Below are 18,330 nucleotides of genomic sequence, written 5' to 3'. Positions count from 1 at the left end.
ATGTCAGATGACAGCTGATGAGCTCCCAAAATTGCACTTTTCTGGACTTGCAGCGTTAGAAGAGACAGTGTTCTGCCTAAAAGAAATGTAGTGAATATATATCCTTTAAAGATGCAAGATAAATACCTTTTCAAAGTAACCTAAAATTCAGCTCTTACCAGGTGCGCCGGGAGCTCCAGGTCTTCCTGAGACACCCTGGACACCTTTCTCTCCTGAAGATCCCTGAGGTCCGAAGCCAGGGCTTCCTGGAGGACCCCTGTCTCCTGGAATACCTGGAGACCCTGGCTCACCGGGGTTACCACGTTCTCCTTTCACCAGCAGAGAGCCCTGTCAAACACATTTTAGTTATGACGCAGATCATAGGATGGATAAATCGACCTAAACGATGGACAATCAGAGTGAAAGCCACCTACAGGAGCTCCTTTGGCTCCAGGAGATCCAGGCTGTCCATCACGACCGGGTCGACCATCCAGACCAGGCAGACCGGGTGGTCCAGGGAAGCCAGTGTCACCTTTCTCTCCCCTCACACCGCTGACTGTGATGGCTTCACCTGGGTCTCCCTTCTCTCCGGGGAATCCTGGAGAACCTTGAGGACCGGGTGAACCCTGAAAAGGAAAAAGAGCAAAGAAGAAAGCGTTGTTGTCAGAACTGATTGATTTTTGCCTGGTTTATTTATTTAAAATTACATTTTCTATGATGTGAGAGAAGCACTCACAGGGGGTCCCACAGCGCCAGGTGTTCCTGGGAATCCTCTGTCTCCTTTGATACCTGGGGCACCAGGACTACCTGATGGAGGAAAGAAAAGGAAAACATAAACCATACAATAGATTGACACAGTTAATTGCGAATGATAACTAGACCACAAAGTAGAAAGTAAGAAGCTAGGTGGTGTTACCGGGAAATCCGGGCTGTCCTGCAGGTCCTGGGGGTCCTGGGATGCCACTGGTACTGCCAAAGCAGTTCACACAGGTGTCTCCCTTCTCACCTAAAACAGCAGCAGATCACTGAGGTCAGTGTTTTCCAGCGTAGAGTTGCACACACAATAATAGGTAGGGGAAAATATCCAGGGAAAAAAATTGAAAAGATGAGGAAAAACTATATTTAAAATGATCACAATTGCATTTTTAAAATGTTGTTTCAAAAATAATTAGAATTTTTAAGCACTTTTCTCTCTCAAGCTGTTATATGGTATATTTAGCCATCACGTACACAAATATCAGCATCTCTCACCTTTCTGACCCGCCTCTCCTGGGTAACCTCTCTCTCCCTGCACACCAGGACGTCCGGGCTCTCCAGAGACACAGTTTTGTCCTGCTGTGGAAAAGCCTGGAGGTCCTGGGAGACCTGGAGGACCCTGGGAACCGGGAGACCCCAAACGTCCAGGGGGACCTGGCAAAGACAATCCTGGAGCGCCGGTTTCTCCCTTCTGACCTCTCTCTCCTGGAAAACCTGGAGGTCCGGGCTGACCACCACCACCGATAGCTGGAAGTCCTGGTGCTCCTGGAGGTCCTGTAAAACCTGGAAAGGACAGCAGTGAAAACTTCATATCAAAGAAAAATTAAAACCAATTGAAATGCCTTAATTGAACTCAGTAATTTAGAGCTGCAACTGACAATATATTTTTTAAAAGATAGTAAATAGTGAAAAATTCAGAGGTGTGACCACGCGCTAATAGACTTTGTCTCTTACAAGCTTAGAGAGCAACAGCTAAAGAATGTAAAGATGTGAACAAACTAAGTATGAAGAAATACATTTAAAAAAAATCTGTTTGTAATATCTGTTATCTCTAAATAAATAAACCTTTTTTCAGCTGGCTGACTAAATGATTAATCGACCTCCTGTTTAAGCTCTGCAGTCATAATTTCATACAAGCTGTAATTTGTACAAGACATCAACATTTTTCATCTACAAATTAGTAAGTGAAAGGAGCAATGCTACAGTTTAGAAATACTTGTAAGTCTAATTACGGGTACAATTCCTGCGTTCAAATCTTTATACAGGTAAAAGTACCAAAGAATTAGCACTGAAAGTATTACCACTGAACCAAAATGAAAGGAATTCATTGTTATAATAGAATTATAGAATTCAATTAATAATATTGTACAATGGTCGACAAGATCTGTTCGCTAGTTAGTAAGCTAGTCGGTTATTTTGCAATTATAGCTAGTTAGTTAGTTAGCGGGTTTTGCTAGTTAGTTGGCTATAGTCTGATATACATTAATTTATTTCAATAATTTGTGTGTGTGTGTGTGTGTGTGTGTGTGCGTCTGATTACCTGGTGATCCCCTGTCCCCTTTGAGTCCAGGTGATCCGGGGAAACCGGGTTCACCTTTAGGGCCGACCTGACCTCCTGTCTCTCTGCCAATCACCTGGTGGTGCAATGAGACATACAATTATTATAATTATTATTAACATATAACACATAATAAAAAAAAAGATCAATGGTCATTATTAACTTTTATCATATAGAGAAAAAAAAACAAATTAAATCAAGGTCTGACAGAGGCAGAAGTCACCACCTAGTGGTCATTAGTATGTAATGCACCATATTCTTTCTTTCATTTCTTTTTTTTCCCCTCCTTTTATGGTTAGATTTTTAAACACAAAGTAGAGTTTGGTTAATTATTAGACACATACACACCAGAGGACATGCTGAATGCTTTAAATAATATATTTTCTTTCATTAATAGGTAGTAAAAAGAAAAGCAGAATAGAGAGAAATGTCCCCATCAAGTGGTCAGAAGTATGTAATACACTGAACACCAGATATAAAAGATGATAAGAAATAGACAGAAATGTCTCTATCTTCTGGTCAGAAAGATAATCAGCCTGTGCAATTATTAGATAGGGAGCGTTTTCAATAGATTTGATTGATTAAAAAAGAACTAATTTCAAGTAGAGTTTTACTGTATGGTTACACATATTCACATTAGTTGGGCTAACAGTACAGCCATTGTCGTCTACTGAAACTGCCTCGGGCTTTATTCATGCAGCATCCTTCATACACTTTCCTTGATCCAAATATGAATTTGAAAATGGAGTTTTCATGGGAAAGAATCTTTAAGGAAACTGAACAAACGTTCCCTACTGACCTGCTGAAACCTCCAGAAAAAAAACTAAAAGTAGATCTTGAGTTAAGATTATTTTGTAAATGAGAAAAATATGGAATACACACCACTCCTGGTGGGCCTGGATATCCACGTTCACCCTTTATTCCCTTAAAAGAGAGATACAGAAAGAAGTTATTTAAAAAAAAGAAAATAAAAATCCATGACACTGGCTGAAGACATGTTAAATATAGTTTTTAAACTGATTTAAAGAAAAAAAACATTAGCAGCTTACTCTCTCTCCATCCCTGCCTGGAGGACCTGGCAGGCCTGGGTCTCCTTTGATTCCCTGAAGGCGAACAAAGAAAAAAAAAGTTTTATTTACTATATATGTACTATAAATAAAGCTAAAAACATGTGAATAATAGAACAGAACTTACGGGGAAACCTGGAGAACCAGGATCGCCATCTTTGCCTGGTTTGCCCTGCAAAAGAAGACAGTTATCAGGGTTTGAAGTTCAGACAGACATTTATGTTCTGTTACTCGAATATTACTTGAGGACTATTTGGCCTATCCTCAGGCTTTTCCTATATGAATGTTAAGACTTTAAGGTTTTAGAGTTACTCTTCACCTCTTAAACTCTGCTGTACCAATCACTGGCTGTGGTGTTTTGGCTATTCGTATCTCAAATCCATTGAAACTCATTTAAATTCTATTGGAGATCCCAACAGCCAAAGGGTCCTTCTTAAGAAAGTATTTAGTCAAAAAATATTAGTTTACCAGAATATTTTGGAACTAAATAACTTGTTAAAAACTATACTTTACATGTATACAAGTAGCTGTTGTTAACACGTTGGTTATATAAAAATGTAAAAAAGCTGGTTTGCTCTGAAAAACAGTAACATTTTTAAATATTTTGATTGTTTAAACCTCTAAAACCACTGATTTTCACAATAAAGTTTCAGTTTTTATAAACATTTACCCAACATTTGCACAAACAGGGTGCAAGTTGCTTGAGACCTCTGCAAACCTAGTAAACTGCTGCATTCAGTGTGCATGACAGTCAAATTTCTATGGAAGATTATTAAACCCTGATGTTCACCTGATTCTGATGTTGGAAAGAGGTTTCAGGTGCTTTAAGATGATTCAGTGAGTTCCTCTAAGCAAACTGAGGCCTTTAACATTAAGTTTAGCTGTAGGAAAGTGTTAGGGAAGATATAATGTTGACGCAACTCCTAAGTAGCCTACAGAAGTACATTTGTTTATCTGTTATGTATGGACTGTACTTACTCGTTTGCCTGCTTCTCCTGGTTCTCCCTTTTCTCCTTTCTGGCCTCCTGAGGGACCCTACAATGACAACAAAACACATAAAATGGTTACGAAGTACAGGTTGTTTTTTGACATCATGATGTCTACAGGTGGGAACAGATACTTACAGGAGGTCCTGGATATCCTGGATCACCGGCGGGACCTGGAGGTCCTGGATCACCCTACACAGAATAGTTCAAACAATTTGAGCGATTGAAAATGCTCTCCAGTGTCATAACTGAAGTAATCAGGAGACTTATAAGCCACTCAATCATATTGTATGACTCAGCAAACCACAGAAACCTTAAAGATACTTTGAAACTTTTTTTTCAACAATGCTTTAGTAAACGTGTGATTAGGTTTAAGAAAAGATCCTGTTTCGGCATAAAATATGTGGTTTAAAAGGCCCAAATCCCAACAGGAAAAGCACCAAAGTCCCTGTAAAAAAACAACCATTTTTCATCCTCAAAAGCCACTGGACACACGGCGATAAGGATTTATCATTTGAGTAATAATGTATTGGACTGGCAATAAAATGTTTAACACTACAGCATGAGTAAAACATAAATACAGCAATGCACCAGATCTAAAATGCATAAACACTTCCAAAAGACAATACTGTACAGTCAGTGGTGAAACTCATTCCTGTACTTCATGATTTTATATTAGCCTATAAAAGTAAAAGTAAAGAATAATTAAAAAATAACAGTAAACAAGAGTAGCAGAGTGTGTAACAATTGTATGAGGTCAAGCATGGAGCGACAGGTGCAGAAATTATCTGCTGCCATCTGGTGGTTGAGGTGAAAGTTGCAGCATCCAGCATTTCCTTAAGGACTTAAGAAAACAGATGCAGTAAATTTATGCAATCATAAAACCGTTATGCTTATTTACTTATTTTCATTTATTTTGGCCTTATGGAAAAATTTCCCACAATTTTCATTTGTTCACAGTTTCCAAAATAACATCAGGCCAGTTTGGACTTTGGTTGAAATCTGATTTACATCAATTTTGTTGCCTTACAATTATTTAACGTAACATTTTTTACTGACACCTGCAGCTTTGTTGGAAAACAACTTTGGCATTAGGGGAAGATGATAAGGTGATATATTCTGTTGCGGTATATGTCATTTTAAATCACAATAACAGAATTTATTTATAAGACTGAATCAAACTAATGAATGCTTATGTGTTTAATGTAAGACTGGTATTCACAGTGTTACCTTGTCTCCTCTCTGGATTTCTGTCTCAGGTGGTCTCTTCTGTTCTCCCACCTGCCCGGGAGGACCAGGAGGCCCTGGCAGACCGGGTTCACCCTGTGTTCATACATCAGATAAGATTATGGGTTCAGATAAGATTTTAAGCTTCTTACTACTATCAGAAGTTGACAATCAAACTTTGATACCAGTAACGCAATAAATACCTTCTCTCCTTTAGGTCCTTGGAAGTTCAGCCCCATGTTTCCCTGTTGGAGAAAGCAGGAAAACAAGCTTTCAGTTTCAGGAAATTACAGAGAGGATTCATGTAGAGCAAAAACGGTCAATGTTTGAACTCACCTTTGGTCCAGGCAGACCTGGAGGACCTGGGCGACCCTGGAAACCAACCGCACATAACAACATTGTTGGACTATAGTTCACTTTAACTACTATTCATTAAAATAAAAACTAATCAGCAGTTATGTGATGTTTTGCTGCAGCAGCATTCTTTACCTCAATACCTCTGGGTCCTGGAGGGCCGAGTGGACCCTGTGAACCGGGGGGTCCAGGAGCTCCCTGTAAACACACACAGAGAAAATGTTACACAAAGCTTCTAAAATTGACTCTCAGGGTTACTTTCCAGTGACAATAAATCATATACCAGCATTTAACAGTATTATTATGAGTGTTTGAGTTTTTATGGATATAAAAAATCATATATTATCATATTAGTTTTTACACTGTTTGTATAAGAGATCTACAGTTCATATAGATTTCATGCCTAATGTTCATTCTGAAAAACTGAGATGGTTTATACTAAATGTTTGGTAATAATAACTGGAGATGTTTCCATATAATTTTTTCCCCTTTAACAGATTCTAAAACCTGAACTTGATCCTAACTGGAGCTATAAGATGTTTCCAGTGTCAAATATTGAACCCAAAGACTCTCCTAAAGACAGCCTGATATATTTTTTATCTTCGGAAACTTTGGGATCTTATTAGAATTTAAAATAGGTTCAAAACAAGTAAGGCTTCACAGCATGATTTCCACAAGGTTAAAATACACATAAACTCACAGGAGTGCCTGGCAGTCCAGGTAATCCCACTGCTCCTTTGTCTCCAAAGCGATTGGTGGAAATGATGTCACCTGGGTCACCCTGCAGAGGAGAAAAACACAACCAGAGCAGACAAAATGTCAGCGGCATGCCAACAAAAGGCGAACATGCATCCACTATTACTTTGAGGTTTGTTATCTAAAGTATTAAGACTCTATTTCTCAGACTGTTTTGTAGATTTGTGATCAAATAAAACAGCACCATCTTGTGGCAAAAACACAGAAATCAAACTGTTTTGTATTATAGGACAGACTTCAAGTCATAAACTTTTCATAAAAAAACAGTTTTATAAAAATCTTCTTAATAGCTGATGTAACAGAGTGAGAGTTTTGTGTTTCTACCATAATGAATGCTTCAGCAAACACTGACACATTAACAGTTTCAAAGATTTTACCTGTTGAAAAGTTTAGAATTTGAGCCTGAAACACTTCATATTACTATGGACAGACAAAATAATTATTGAGAAGTATAGCTAAACGTTTGCTGTATGTTTATTTTTTAATTTAAACTGCAAAAGATTAACACAAAAATAAAAATAAAATAAGGAGAAAAAATAAAAGAATAATAATATGACAACACAAAACAAATGTCTAAGTCCATGTATTTTGGGGGGTTTATGCACTTGATTATTTATTTTTTTATTGATATAAATTTTTTTTCTTTTCTGTCTTGGATTGGTTTCAATAGCTTGCACCTCACTCTATCTAACATCTCATTTCATTTAGCTGGTACTTTTCTCCAAAGTGACTCATAATAAGTGCATTCAGCCGTGTGGATACATCTCCAAAATTGCAAGAATCATCAAGTGTTACCTACTTGTTTAATAAACCTAAACACCCAAACAAGTGTTTTTAGTTAGCTGGGCTGATAAGACCTCCTGAAGCTCTAATTGGTTATATAAAACTCTATAAGAGTGATACAGGTAAAGGTTGTCTCACCCTAACAACACACTCACCTTTTGCCCTGGCAGACCAGGTGGACCCTAAAAAGGAGAAAAAGAGGAGAAGAAAATGTTCAAGAAGAACATTGCTAAACAGTCTGATAACACACAAACTTTCTCTTGAATGCTGCAAACTCACCGGCCGTCCCTGCTGTCCGGGGATTCCTGAGCTTCCTGGGAAACCCCTCTCACCCTGGAGAGCAGAAGAACGCACTTAACGCAACATTGCATTTAACGCACACGTATAGCTAATATATTTAAAAGAAAAATGCATTGGAAAAGCTCATAAATGGACCTGAGGTTAAGATTTTTTTTGTCCATAAATGCTTATTTCATGGCATCACAGAGGTTTTACCACCATGAAAAATAAAACAATCTTGCAAAAATCACTAAGAAGGTAAAAAAAATACCTACTGTACATTTAAAATATTCAATATCAGTACTATGCTTTGAAAATATATCAGAAGCTTTGGGATTTTTAGTGGGGTTTTTTTTCTTGTTTGGCAGAATTTCTGTCTTTTCAGTTTGCTTTTGTCATTTGTTCCTTTTTTATCAGATACCTTTGTCCCGTTGCATCCTGGCACTCCTCTCGGGCCTGGAGGTCCATCCTGCCCTGGTAGACCCTGAGGAAACACAAGTAAACAGGAAGTTATATCACACATGTTTCTGAATAATTTCAACAGGGTTTATGACAGGAGTGGACTTCACAAATTACAACAAAGTCATTCATTTGTTCACACCTTTTTTGAGTATTTTTAAGTAAAATCAGTAATTTTAAAAAGTATTGCACTTTCGTTACAGAGGAAAAACCAAAGTGACATAAAAAGTCCTGAAACTGTGAGACTGGAGCAAATGAATGAAACAAAAGAATATATATATAATAAGTCAATATAATAAATAATGGTGTTAGCATTATTGTGACTCGGAATAAGTTAAAAAACAAAGGTTGCATCTAGCTTAATTAATCACTGATTTAATAAGTTGAACCTGGAGCAGATTGAGGAGAACTTTGTGTTGCACAAGACATGTGAGTACAATAAACAAACTCATGATAACTGCTGTAACTCTCTCGCGTCAATGTTGCTAGGCAACACAGTGTTGCATGTTAACACCAGTCTTTATTTATACGTGCTGGACCCACTGTGGTGTCCAAAGCTGTTTTTAATTTATTGTTGTCATTTTTGTTTAATTATCCGAGTTTTGTTTGTTTTTCTGGTTAACTCTTGTAAGGCCGAAGAAGGCGGTTGTGTAATTGATTATCACAGTGCATCTATAGAAAATAAATTTATTTGTATCATCATAAAATATATTTTTTTCTTTACCCTACATTTATTGTCTTTGGAAAATGTTTACTCAGATTTTAACTGACCCATGTTTTACTTTTTCAAAGCACATTTTTATACAAATGTATTTAAAGTTGCAGTTCTTCTGTATTCACTGTAAAATATTCTAATGCTTTTTCCATCCCTGCTTCTTGATAAGATGATAAACCTTTATTGATCACCAGAGGAAAATTCAGATGTTGTAGCAGCATGAGCATGGATAAACAGAGAAGTTAAGCAAAAAATAAGAGGTATATATGTAAAAAAAAAAAAAAAGATGAAAGGGAAACTTACTGGAAGTCCTGGCGTTCCTGGAAATCCTGGCAATCCAGCTGGCCCCTGTTAGAAGTAAAAACATTTAAAAAATCAGTAATTTAAATTAGAAAAGCTGTAAAATATGTCAAACACAGAAGATCCAGCTTGTAATTTTTATATAATCTCACTGAGTGTGTGAGATTTGGTGAAATGTGGACATCTGCTGGTCAGAGAGGAGCATTACAGTGTTCAGATCATGCTGGTGAATATACAGGGAAAATTAACAAAACTGAAATTAAACTCTTTTTACTAAATCCTGGGATTCATGTGAATGCAAGAGGAGGAACAGTGCATTATTTTGAAGTATTTTTGTGGAAGTGGGTGTTTCTCTCAGTGTGTCTTTAAAGTGAAGTGTGATGCTGCAGTTTGCACGAGAGGGGACATTAAAAAGTTATATACTCACTCTTATTCCCTTTGGACCATATGGTCCTTGAGGTCCGTCGCTACCCTGAGAGGAAGAACAGACATGAAACTGGATTAGATAACTATCTTTAACGCAGCTCTGTCTGTTGCATCAAGAATATAAAACTGCTCTGTGCAGAAAAGCTGCACTGAAACGCTTCATCAGATTCTGCGTTTTGTTTACATATTCAGAAATTTGTTGACTAGGTTATACATATTATATTAAAAGGGAGGAAATATGGAGATAGAATATGCAAAAATTTGCTTATACTCAGTCTTGTTTTGCTATTGATACCAGAACTTAGATTTTTCCACCTAATTATAAGAGCATATATTACATTTATTTGGCATTTTATATATTAACATATGAGACTATAATTTCTACCACAATCCTTACTAGAAATGCCAAAAACAAAATGAAGCTTCTCCTCCAATCTTTCCAACTTTTCCTTGATCTGTTTCAGTAAAACCTTGTTAAACCTTTTTTTATATTGGCCTCAAACCCACCTTCTCTCCTCTGGGTCCAATCGGCCCCTCAGGTCCGGGGAATCCTGGGACTCCTGGCTGTCCGGTTAAACCCGGGAAACCCCTCTCACCCTGCACACAGTCACAGAGAGACAGTAAACAAACAACATCTATACAAATAAGGGGTCGACAGATTATTGGCCTGGCCGATTATTGGGGCCGATAATTGGCATTTTGCCGATTATCTGTATCTGCATTTTATTTTAATAATCGCCGATAAAATTAATTGATTAAAAAGGGCAAAGAAAGTGTCAGGTTATCAGTCTCATTAACTACAAATAATCGGTATCAACTCCAAAAACATAATAGCGGTCTTATCATCTCAACTGTGCTTTTATTATTCACTTCAAAATTGCAGGTAATATTATTGCTTGTACTCCTGAGGCGTAAAGGTTGGACACTTTTCCTTAATATTTCTGGTAAATGGACTTATACTTGTATTTTGGCTGGATGAGCTGCGGGTCGAAACAACAACCTTCTGATTAGTTGACCGCCTGCTTTAGCTCCTGAGCCACCCAGGTGGCAACCGTGGGGCAGTTTATTTCAGACAGTTTACATCTGAATGTGAGTAAGAGTGTTATTACTTGCATGTTGTGGTCTTCCTAATATGACAAGTCAAAATGTCTGCTGTGAAAAAAGGCCAACTGGCTCATTTTATCACAACTGAACTTTGCTACCATCCACTGAACTTTCAGCTGCATGGCATTTATTCCGCCGAGGTCAATTGCCCTATCTCACAATGTTAACAATAGTGAAAAACATTTCATGTAGCCACACAGTAATTCGGATCTACTCCAAAATTTCATCGGTTCCCTCTTGGCTAATGCTACACCCTTCCACCAACTTTCAGGAAAATTGAGCAAGTACTTTTTCCAAAATCCTGCTAACAAACATACAAAACAAACCAAAATCAAAACCTCCTTGGCAGAGGTAATAATAGAAAACATGTTTTCATAGGAGAAAATATAATTGTTGACAAATATTGCACATTAATAAACATTCAGATCTGCTTATATGTACATTATGATGTGATAAAGCACATGTTAAATGTATATTATGTGTGCATTGTGTCATTTTTCCCCCCACCTTGCTTCCTTTTACTCCGCTGCAGTCACATTTGGATCCCACACATCCATGGCAAGCCTGGTGGAGGATAAGAAAAAGAGAGATGAGGATGTGTGCTGTTAAAAATTATTTAATTTATTTGACTTGTATGCTTAACAACCTTTTATAAGAGTCTTGTGGCCAAATTTGGTGACAAAAACACAGACAGAAAACTTTAAAAAAGCTATTGAAAAGAAATAAAGCACATAAGGATGTTGCTGCTGAAGATCAGCCTGTGGACATTTTTTTGTAAAATCAAAGTTGATCAATTGTTCTAAATATTACACATTTCTAGTGAGTCAAAATGGATAGCGTAACTCTGAAATTCACCTACACCACTAGAGGGTGCTCCGTTATTTCGCTACTGCGTGCTTCTGTGTGTTCATCCACCCACAGAGGAGAAAGGCGCATGGATTTTCCTACACTGGCTCTTTGATAATGACATGCAAGGTCAGCAAGAACCAAAACAAGAAGCTAACCTCACATAAAAAGCTTTTATCTAAAATAAAACAAAATTATCTGCAAAAAAATCTGTTTTCTCAGCAGGAAGTACTTTTCGAGGGAGTAAAGAGTGAGAAAGTTGTGGAGAAGAGGGTTAAAGGAGAAAGAGGAGACAGGGAGGGAGTGGGAGTGCCAAGCAGTTGATTAACTTTTCCCATGCTTGTTGATATAGCGAATGCCAGACGGGCATCGATTGCACGCATGCCAGGCAGTCAGGTTGTGAGAAAGACAGGGAGGCAGAGAGCGCACGAGAGAGAGGACAAACGGGCAGACAAGTCAGCATTCTTCTGTGTCTACGAAAACCTTTTGTGTCTCCATATTTGTGTTGATGGCTTTCATGGAATTACTGTTTTAATGGTCAGTGCAGACAGTAGGGTGGTGACTCATTTTTAGTGTGAAAAATGGCAAAAAATCAAAAGAAATGCATGTTATAATTTCCCAGAGTCCACAGTGACGGCTTCAAATGTCTTGTTTTGTGTGACCAACAACGCAAAACCCACAGCCGGTCAATGTAAAGTGATATAAAACACATCTGAGAAAGATAAACCTGCAAATATTTGCGTCAGTCGATCTAATAAAGTGTTAAGAGCCCATTCAGAGGTGTGAAGGGCTTCATGGGTCAGGTTCTAAACTGGGAGACTGGAGGCGAATGTTTGGCGTCTCGGCCCAGTAATTCCCACAGTGAGATCATTTGAGGGAGATTGTTTGTTTTGGTGACAACATCCTGACTCCCAAAACAGCGTTACCTCACAGGCGCAGAGTTTAAAACTAATGACCGGGAGGAATCTCCACGGACATTCTGCACGTAGGGATGCAACAATCTCACTTTTTCTCATTTATTATGATTCTGTGCACACAGAACTGATTACACCTGCCATATAGTGATACATGGATCAATAATATGCATCAGTGATTGCTGTGGCTTTATAACTAGAATGGGCAGCTTGTTATGGATAAATCATATATTATATTATTTTATAATGGCATTGAAAAAAAACTGTATATGTGGATCCGGCACAGTTGGCAAATGTCTGATCAATACATACAGTAATAAGTTTATCATCAGCAGTAATTAGAGCTGTAACTAATGATGATTTCTTTTATTAAGTTGCCTTTTGTGTTCTCCGTTATTCAGTTAATTAATTACAAAACCATGACATGAAGAAAGCAGAAACTTCTCACATTATTGAGGACTATTTTTGACATTTTTGCTTCAAATTATGGTCAATTATGATTGATCAATTGATTGATCAACAAATATTTTCAGTTCTTGCATCAGTGCGAACAGATTGGTGAGTTTTACACAGACTTTTTAATAGAGTTTGAGAAGAAATAATCAGTAAATCAAAACAATTTTGATTCGTGCTCATTAATTTAAATGCCAAACAATTTCTGGTTCCACCCTCTCAAATGCAATCTGAAGATATGTTTGGGTTTTTGACTGCTGGTCAAACAATTCAGTTGGCTGCAATCTGCAACCTGACCAGCAGATGCCACTAAATCCTGTACATGGCTGATTTAATGTAATTGCCAATTTTCAACCAGTTATGTGTCACCACAGTGTGAGGAGTGTATGCATGTATCCTTTTAACTGCAGTCCAAAATTGCAATTATCTATTTGTGAGTCAGCATTGTTAACAATGTCAGGAAGGACAGTGAGAGGTAAAATCAGCTGTTCACATCTGAACCAAACCATATCCAACAGTGTAAATCTTTTACGTCTTTCTCAATTGTGACAGTCTGAAAAAAACCGACATAGAAACCTCCCCGCCAGCCCTTGCATGCGTTTGTCTGTATTAAGTTACCTCGCATGCCTGTATATGCATTTCAACACTTTGTGTGGATACACCATCTGGCCTCTCAGCAACTCTCACTGACAACATTATAACACTTTCAATGGCCCAAGAGAGGCCAGTCAGTTATCATTTGCAATGATTATTAAGCAGAAATTTCACATATTTGCCAGTTTCAGGTTCTCAAACGTAACAATTTTATGCCTTTTTAGTGTTATATATCATTTAAAATGAGATATATTTAGGTTTGTGCTTATTTATCAAACAAAACAAGCATTTTAAAGAAGTCACATTTGGGATTTTTTACATTACTCTTCTCTGTGGCGACTTCCTGCAAGGCGCAGAGTCTAAAGCAAGGCACCATTCAGAGCGAGGTTTGATGGTTTGATTCCCAGTGAAGCCCTCGATGCCAGAAAGCATAAACTTGTCACACGTCAGGAGTTTTTCGGATTAAAGGATCCACAGAATGCCACATGTTGGCAGTAAACACAAAACGTGTGCTAACTGTTATCTGCAAGGTAGAGGGGTTACCACCAACACACATACACACACACATGCCTGAATACACTTGCACATGGGGTGCCAAGTGTGTGTGAGTGTGTGGATGTGTGTGTCGGTGTTTTTACAAGCCCTGAATCTCCAGATTAGTCTCTGGTCTGCTTCAGCTCAATGCAGTCTGCTCTCCCACGCCCAGGCCTGCAGCTCACACTCTTTTCACCTCCATCTCTCTCTCTCTCTGTCTCTATCTCTCCATACATCTGTTTTCCTGCCATCTCTCCTGGTGCTGCTGTAAGATGAGCCGCTGACTGAGTTTGCAACATGTTCTCATCCCAAATCGTCAAATACCACTGCTTTGTCAGTGGACCTACACGGAAAAATATCTTGTCAAGTCAGTTTTGGACGTTCAGGGACAGCTAGGGCTGTGATGGTATGGATTTTTTGTCACTATGGTGCAAGACAGAGCAACGTATCTATTATATCTCCTTATACAATCTTTCTCGCTCTTACATTTGTCGCTGGCAATGTTAACAACTGCTGCAGCCTAGTGCGTATCATATCACCATGAAGGGTGCCTCTGTGCATCTGTATCGACTGGCAAAGCAGTGGTATTTGATGGGTTAGGAGGGAGTTTACCCATAATGGTAAAAGACAAGTGATATCAAGTGATAAATTATGGTATAACTTCTATCATGATACCATTAATTTATATTATTAGCCTACATTATGAATCTAATATACTGACATTGAAAATGTTCCATAGTCCTAATAAAGATATGAACACTGCACAGCTTTGTTTGATCCTATAGTACATTTCGTTTAGTTCTCATTTAGCTGCAGTGTGTTTGAATTATTGACCTTTAGGGTTAACAAATAGACTGAACAGAGCTGAAATTAACTTGTTTAGCCCTTTTGAAATCGGATTAAATTGGTTTAAGTTCTTGGGGAAAAGGCAATAAGCGACTTATCAAGACATGGTCCAAAAAACAGCAACAAATGAATATAAAAAGTAAAATTAAGTGAAAATAGGCTTAACAAAAATAGAAATAAACAACAAAAAATAGCTGTGACATCATCATTTAAATGTGTAAAATTTGTATATATTAAAAATACAGTTTTCTGGACATTTTTTCCTTTTTTTTATATAATTGTCTACTACCCCTACCATAAACGTTTTTTTAAATTTCAAGTCATTTTCTTTTTCATTTAATCATTTTCTTTACTAATATCTTGAAATTTGTGGGAAAATTGCCTGGTGGATCATTGCATTCTTCTCCCAAAGAAATCAAACCAATTTGATCAGGTTTCAAAGGGTTAAACAGCTTGTGAAAGGGGTCTCAACATAGCACAAGAAACCCCATTCTGATTCAGGTTTTCACAGGGTTAAAATCTACCTAAACACAGTGTTAAAAGCATCTTTCTCTCTCTCTCCCCCCACAGCACTGCCGGGGCATGTAATCCACTTAGAGAGGTCAGTGAGCTGCAGATATTTGCTCCACTCCCTTCGTCTGTATCTGTCTTTTAGCTCTCTCTATCATTTCCCTCACTCTCTCCTCACCTCCGTCCCACTTTTTTTTCCATCATGCCAACCCCGGCGATCCTGCCTGAGGGGAGGAAAAGCCCCGACAAGCCCCAGCCAGCCGCTCAGCACCACTGGAGGTCCGTGTAGGACAGGTAATAACAGTCAGAGGCATGACGGCACAGGTACACAAGGAGGGGTGGATGTGCAACACGTACAAGCTGAGGTCAACAGTTATTGAGCTAAAGCAGCCTAAATTTATGTTCACACAGTCTAAAAGTCCACTTTGCGGGATTTAGGGACAACTCTATCGACAGAAATGGTGTATAATATTCATAACTAAAAAACTAAACTAAAAAAGAGTTGTTGTCTAGAGCTGGTCCTCTTCCACTGTTGTTTCTACAGGAGCCCACAATGGACAAAACAAACTATGGCTTTAGATCATACGGCCATTCGCGTTTCCATAATTACCCGCCGGCCACCATAGTTCTCAAACTCACCGCTAGATGCCACTAAATCCCACATGCATGGCACTGCTTCCCCAAAAGCCCCCTCATATATGTCTCACACCAGTTATTTAATTAACAAAAGTAAAACAAGTCACAATGTGCCGTTTGTCCCAACAGCCCAATCTTTCTACCACTGTCTTGTCCGTTTGGTCCTGTTTTGTCCATCCAGTCCCGTCCTGCTTGTCTTGTCCGTCTGGTCTCGTGCAGTCTGTGTCGTCCAAACATGATGTATAAATGCATGGATCAGTCAATAATTATTATTCCAATATTTCTGTATTGAATGCACCATAAAAAAAGGTATGTTTATATGCATGACACTCAGCTACGGGGTCTTTGGCCTGAAAACCGTTGAAGACCCAAAAACATTAAAGTAATACTCACATTACTGCCTCAATAATTACAATTCAATCCCTAAGTAAAGACTCGTATGCAGGACTTTCACTTGTGAGTATTTCTACACTGCTGTATTAATACATTTACTTAAGTCAAAGACCAGAGCACTCCCTCCATCACTGGTAAGCAAAAAAATGTTGAAAACGTGGTTGATTTTTGCGCAAAATATAAATAAACTGCATTAAAAAGTGAGATGAAGCTAGGTGTGTACAGAATGATGGAGAGGTGAGCCAGGTGAGGTGAGGTGAGGAGGGGAGAGGGAGCGGAAGGCATGTACCCTGGGATTAGACTGGCGAGACTGGAATTCCCCCACTCATCAAAGACTGATGATTATACACTTACATATACACACTGCCGTGCCCTGGTTAGCGCACAGACACAAACACACACACATACACACACACACACACACACGAGGACACAAAGACATGCACACATTTGCATTCATGCAGCACAGAAACACACGTAACATTAATAGACAAATACTGTCATAGACAGTACACACAGCTGCATACACAGATTGTTCTTCTATCATTAATGTGCACAAAAACAGTACATGTGAAACCCCCTACAATTTAACCACAACTAATAACTTCTGCTTTTCAACACTCATCACAGATCAGCAATCTCAAACCGCAATCTGGAACAAGAGCCAGCATGTTTATACACACACACACACACACACACACACACACACACACACACTCACACATGCAGGCTATATATACAGTATATCTCTAGTCTTGACGCAACATAACTTTTTCTTCTGTTGTGTTTTCTGTCTTAATGAGTCTGTAATATTTCTGACCACATACATTACAGATATATTTGTATGTATAGCCGAGGCCCTGGTTACACTGGTCACTTCATGAGTCTGAAATCAGAATATAATCCAATTTAAACATTTTTATTCACACTTTAAATTAAAACAATCCTCTACTAGTCCCACAGAGAGGAAATCTGCAATACTAAAGCAGCAGAGGAGAGTGAAAAATACGAAACATCAGAATGAATGGCTAATTTCAGATTATTGCATGTAGGAAGTATAGATATTGCACAGTTTAGTGTATTTTTATACTACACCTGAGTGAGTACTGATGCCATGTCAAACACTTCCAAATACGGTTCAACTCTTTTCATTTTAGAAACAAAGTTATACTTTACTTTCTACTTGGCAATAAACCTGATTCTGTTTTTGCCTGCCTACCTTTAATGGTAAAAATGTGGAAGATTCATTCTAAAAAATACTTTTATTACATAAGTTTATAATGTTAGGGTCTTTGCTGATATTTAAGAGATGCGAAAACAGAGTTCGCACACTATGCTCCTATAAATATTTTATTAAATTATCACGATATGATGTTTCGAGCTTCACGCTCTTTATCAGTTTTTTCATATCTTCCATCATCTTTTTTTCCAGCACCTGTTTAACATCAAGGTGTGCACGCTTTGCAAACTTTTCCTAATATTTTTCATTTTATATTTGCAACCTTTTTATGCTGCAACTGCTGCACAACAGTTTTCCTCTAGGAGAAACTATTCTGTTATCTTTTATCTTATAACTTTTAGCTGTTTCTTTAAGGATTAAAATATGAAAAAAGTATTTGGAGTTTGGAAAATGTAACTCCTGACAATTTGATGAAGAAAAACTAGAAGATTACATTGCTATTATGGTATAATTTATTGGTTCAGCATCTGGGTGTATGCGTTCTGCTACTTGTGTTGAATATCTGTGCGTTTAAAGTGTGTGTGTGTGTTTCCTTGCTCTGAAGAGTGGCACACCAGGCTCCGAGCCGCTGCCCTCAAACCGTTGATCCCTTTCATCACCGCTGGACTTTGACTA

At 38.1% G+C, this 18,330-nt stretch overlaps 1 protein-coding gene across 1 annotated transcript in view; it reads right to left on the bottom strand.

The window, feature by feature from the left end:
• Nucleotides 1–18,330, bottom strand: part of col4a5 (collagen, type IV, alpha 5 (Alport syndrome)) — a 52,979-nt gene that overhangs the window by 19,824 nt on the left and 14,825 nt on the right. Inside the window, exons 2-24 of the mRNA XM_042512581.1 lie at nucleotides 11,257–11,313; nucleotides 10,153–10,242; nucleotides 9,647–9,691; nucleotides 9,223–9,267; nucleotides 8,167–8,229; nucleotides 7,746–7,799; nucleotides 7,622–7,648; nucleotides 6,628–6,708; nucleotides 6,063–6,125; nucleotides 5,910–5,945; nucleotides 5,777–5,818; nucleotides 5,577–5,669; nucleotides 4,485–4,538; nucleotides 4,339–4,395; nucleotides 3,488–3,532; nucleotides 3,343–3,396; nucleotides 3,176–3,217; nucleotides 2,276–2,369; nucleotides 1,231–1,518; nucleotides 896–985; nucleotides 716–786; nucleotides 414–605; nucleotides 159–327 (exon numbers count right to left, since the gene is read on the bottom strand). Coding sequence (XP_042368515.1) covers nucleotides 159–327; nucleotides 414–605; nucleotides 716–786; nucleotides 896–985; nucleotides 1,231–1,518; nucleotides 2,276–2,369; nucleotides 3,176–3,217; nucleotides 3,343–3,396; nucleotides 3,488–3,532; nucleotides 4,339–4,395; nucleotides 4,485–4,538; nucleotides 5,577–5,669; nucleotides 5,777–5,818; nucleotides 5,910–5,945; nucleotides 6,063–6,125; nucleotides 6,628–6,708; nucleotides 7,622–7,648; nucleotides 7,746–7,799; nucleotides 8,167–8,229; nucleotides 9,223–9,267; nucleotides 9,647–9,691; nucleotides 10,153–10,242; nucleotides 11,257–11,313 — 1,852 coding nt within the window. The remainder of the gene's footprint in view (nucleotides 1–158; nucleotides 328–413; nucleotides 606–715; nucleotides 787–895; nucleotides 986–1,230; nucleotides 1,519–2,275; nucleotides 2,370–3,175; nucleotides 3,218–3,342; nucleotides 3,397–3,487; nucleotides 3,533–4,338; nucleotides 4,396–4,484; nucleotides 4,539–5,576; nucleotides 5,670–5,776; nucleotides 5,819–5,909; nucleotides 5,946–6,062; nucleotides 6,126–6,627; nucleotides 6,709–7,621; nucleotides 7,649–7,745; nucleotides 7,800–8,166; nucleotides 8,230–9,222; nucleotides 9,268–9,646; nucleotides 9,692–10,152; nucleotides 10,243–11,256; nucleotides 11,314–18,330) is intronic.

This window comes from Plectropomus leopardus, chromosome 23 (assembly GCF_008729295.1).
Source record: "Plectropomus leopardus isolate mb chromosome 23, YSFRI_Pleo_2.0, whole genome shotgun sequence".
In the NCBI taxonomy this organism is placed as follows: domain Eukaryota; kingdom Metazoa; phylum Chordata; class Actinopteri; order Perciformes; family Serranidae; genus Plectropomus; species Plectropomus leopardus.
This window is presented reverse-complemented; position numbering and strand designations above follow the sequence as displayed.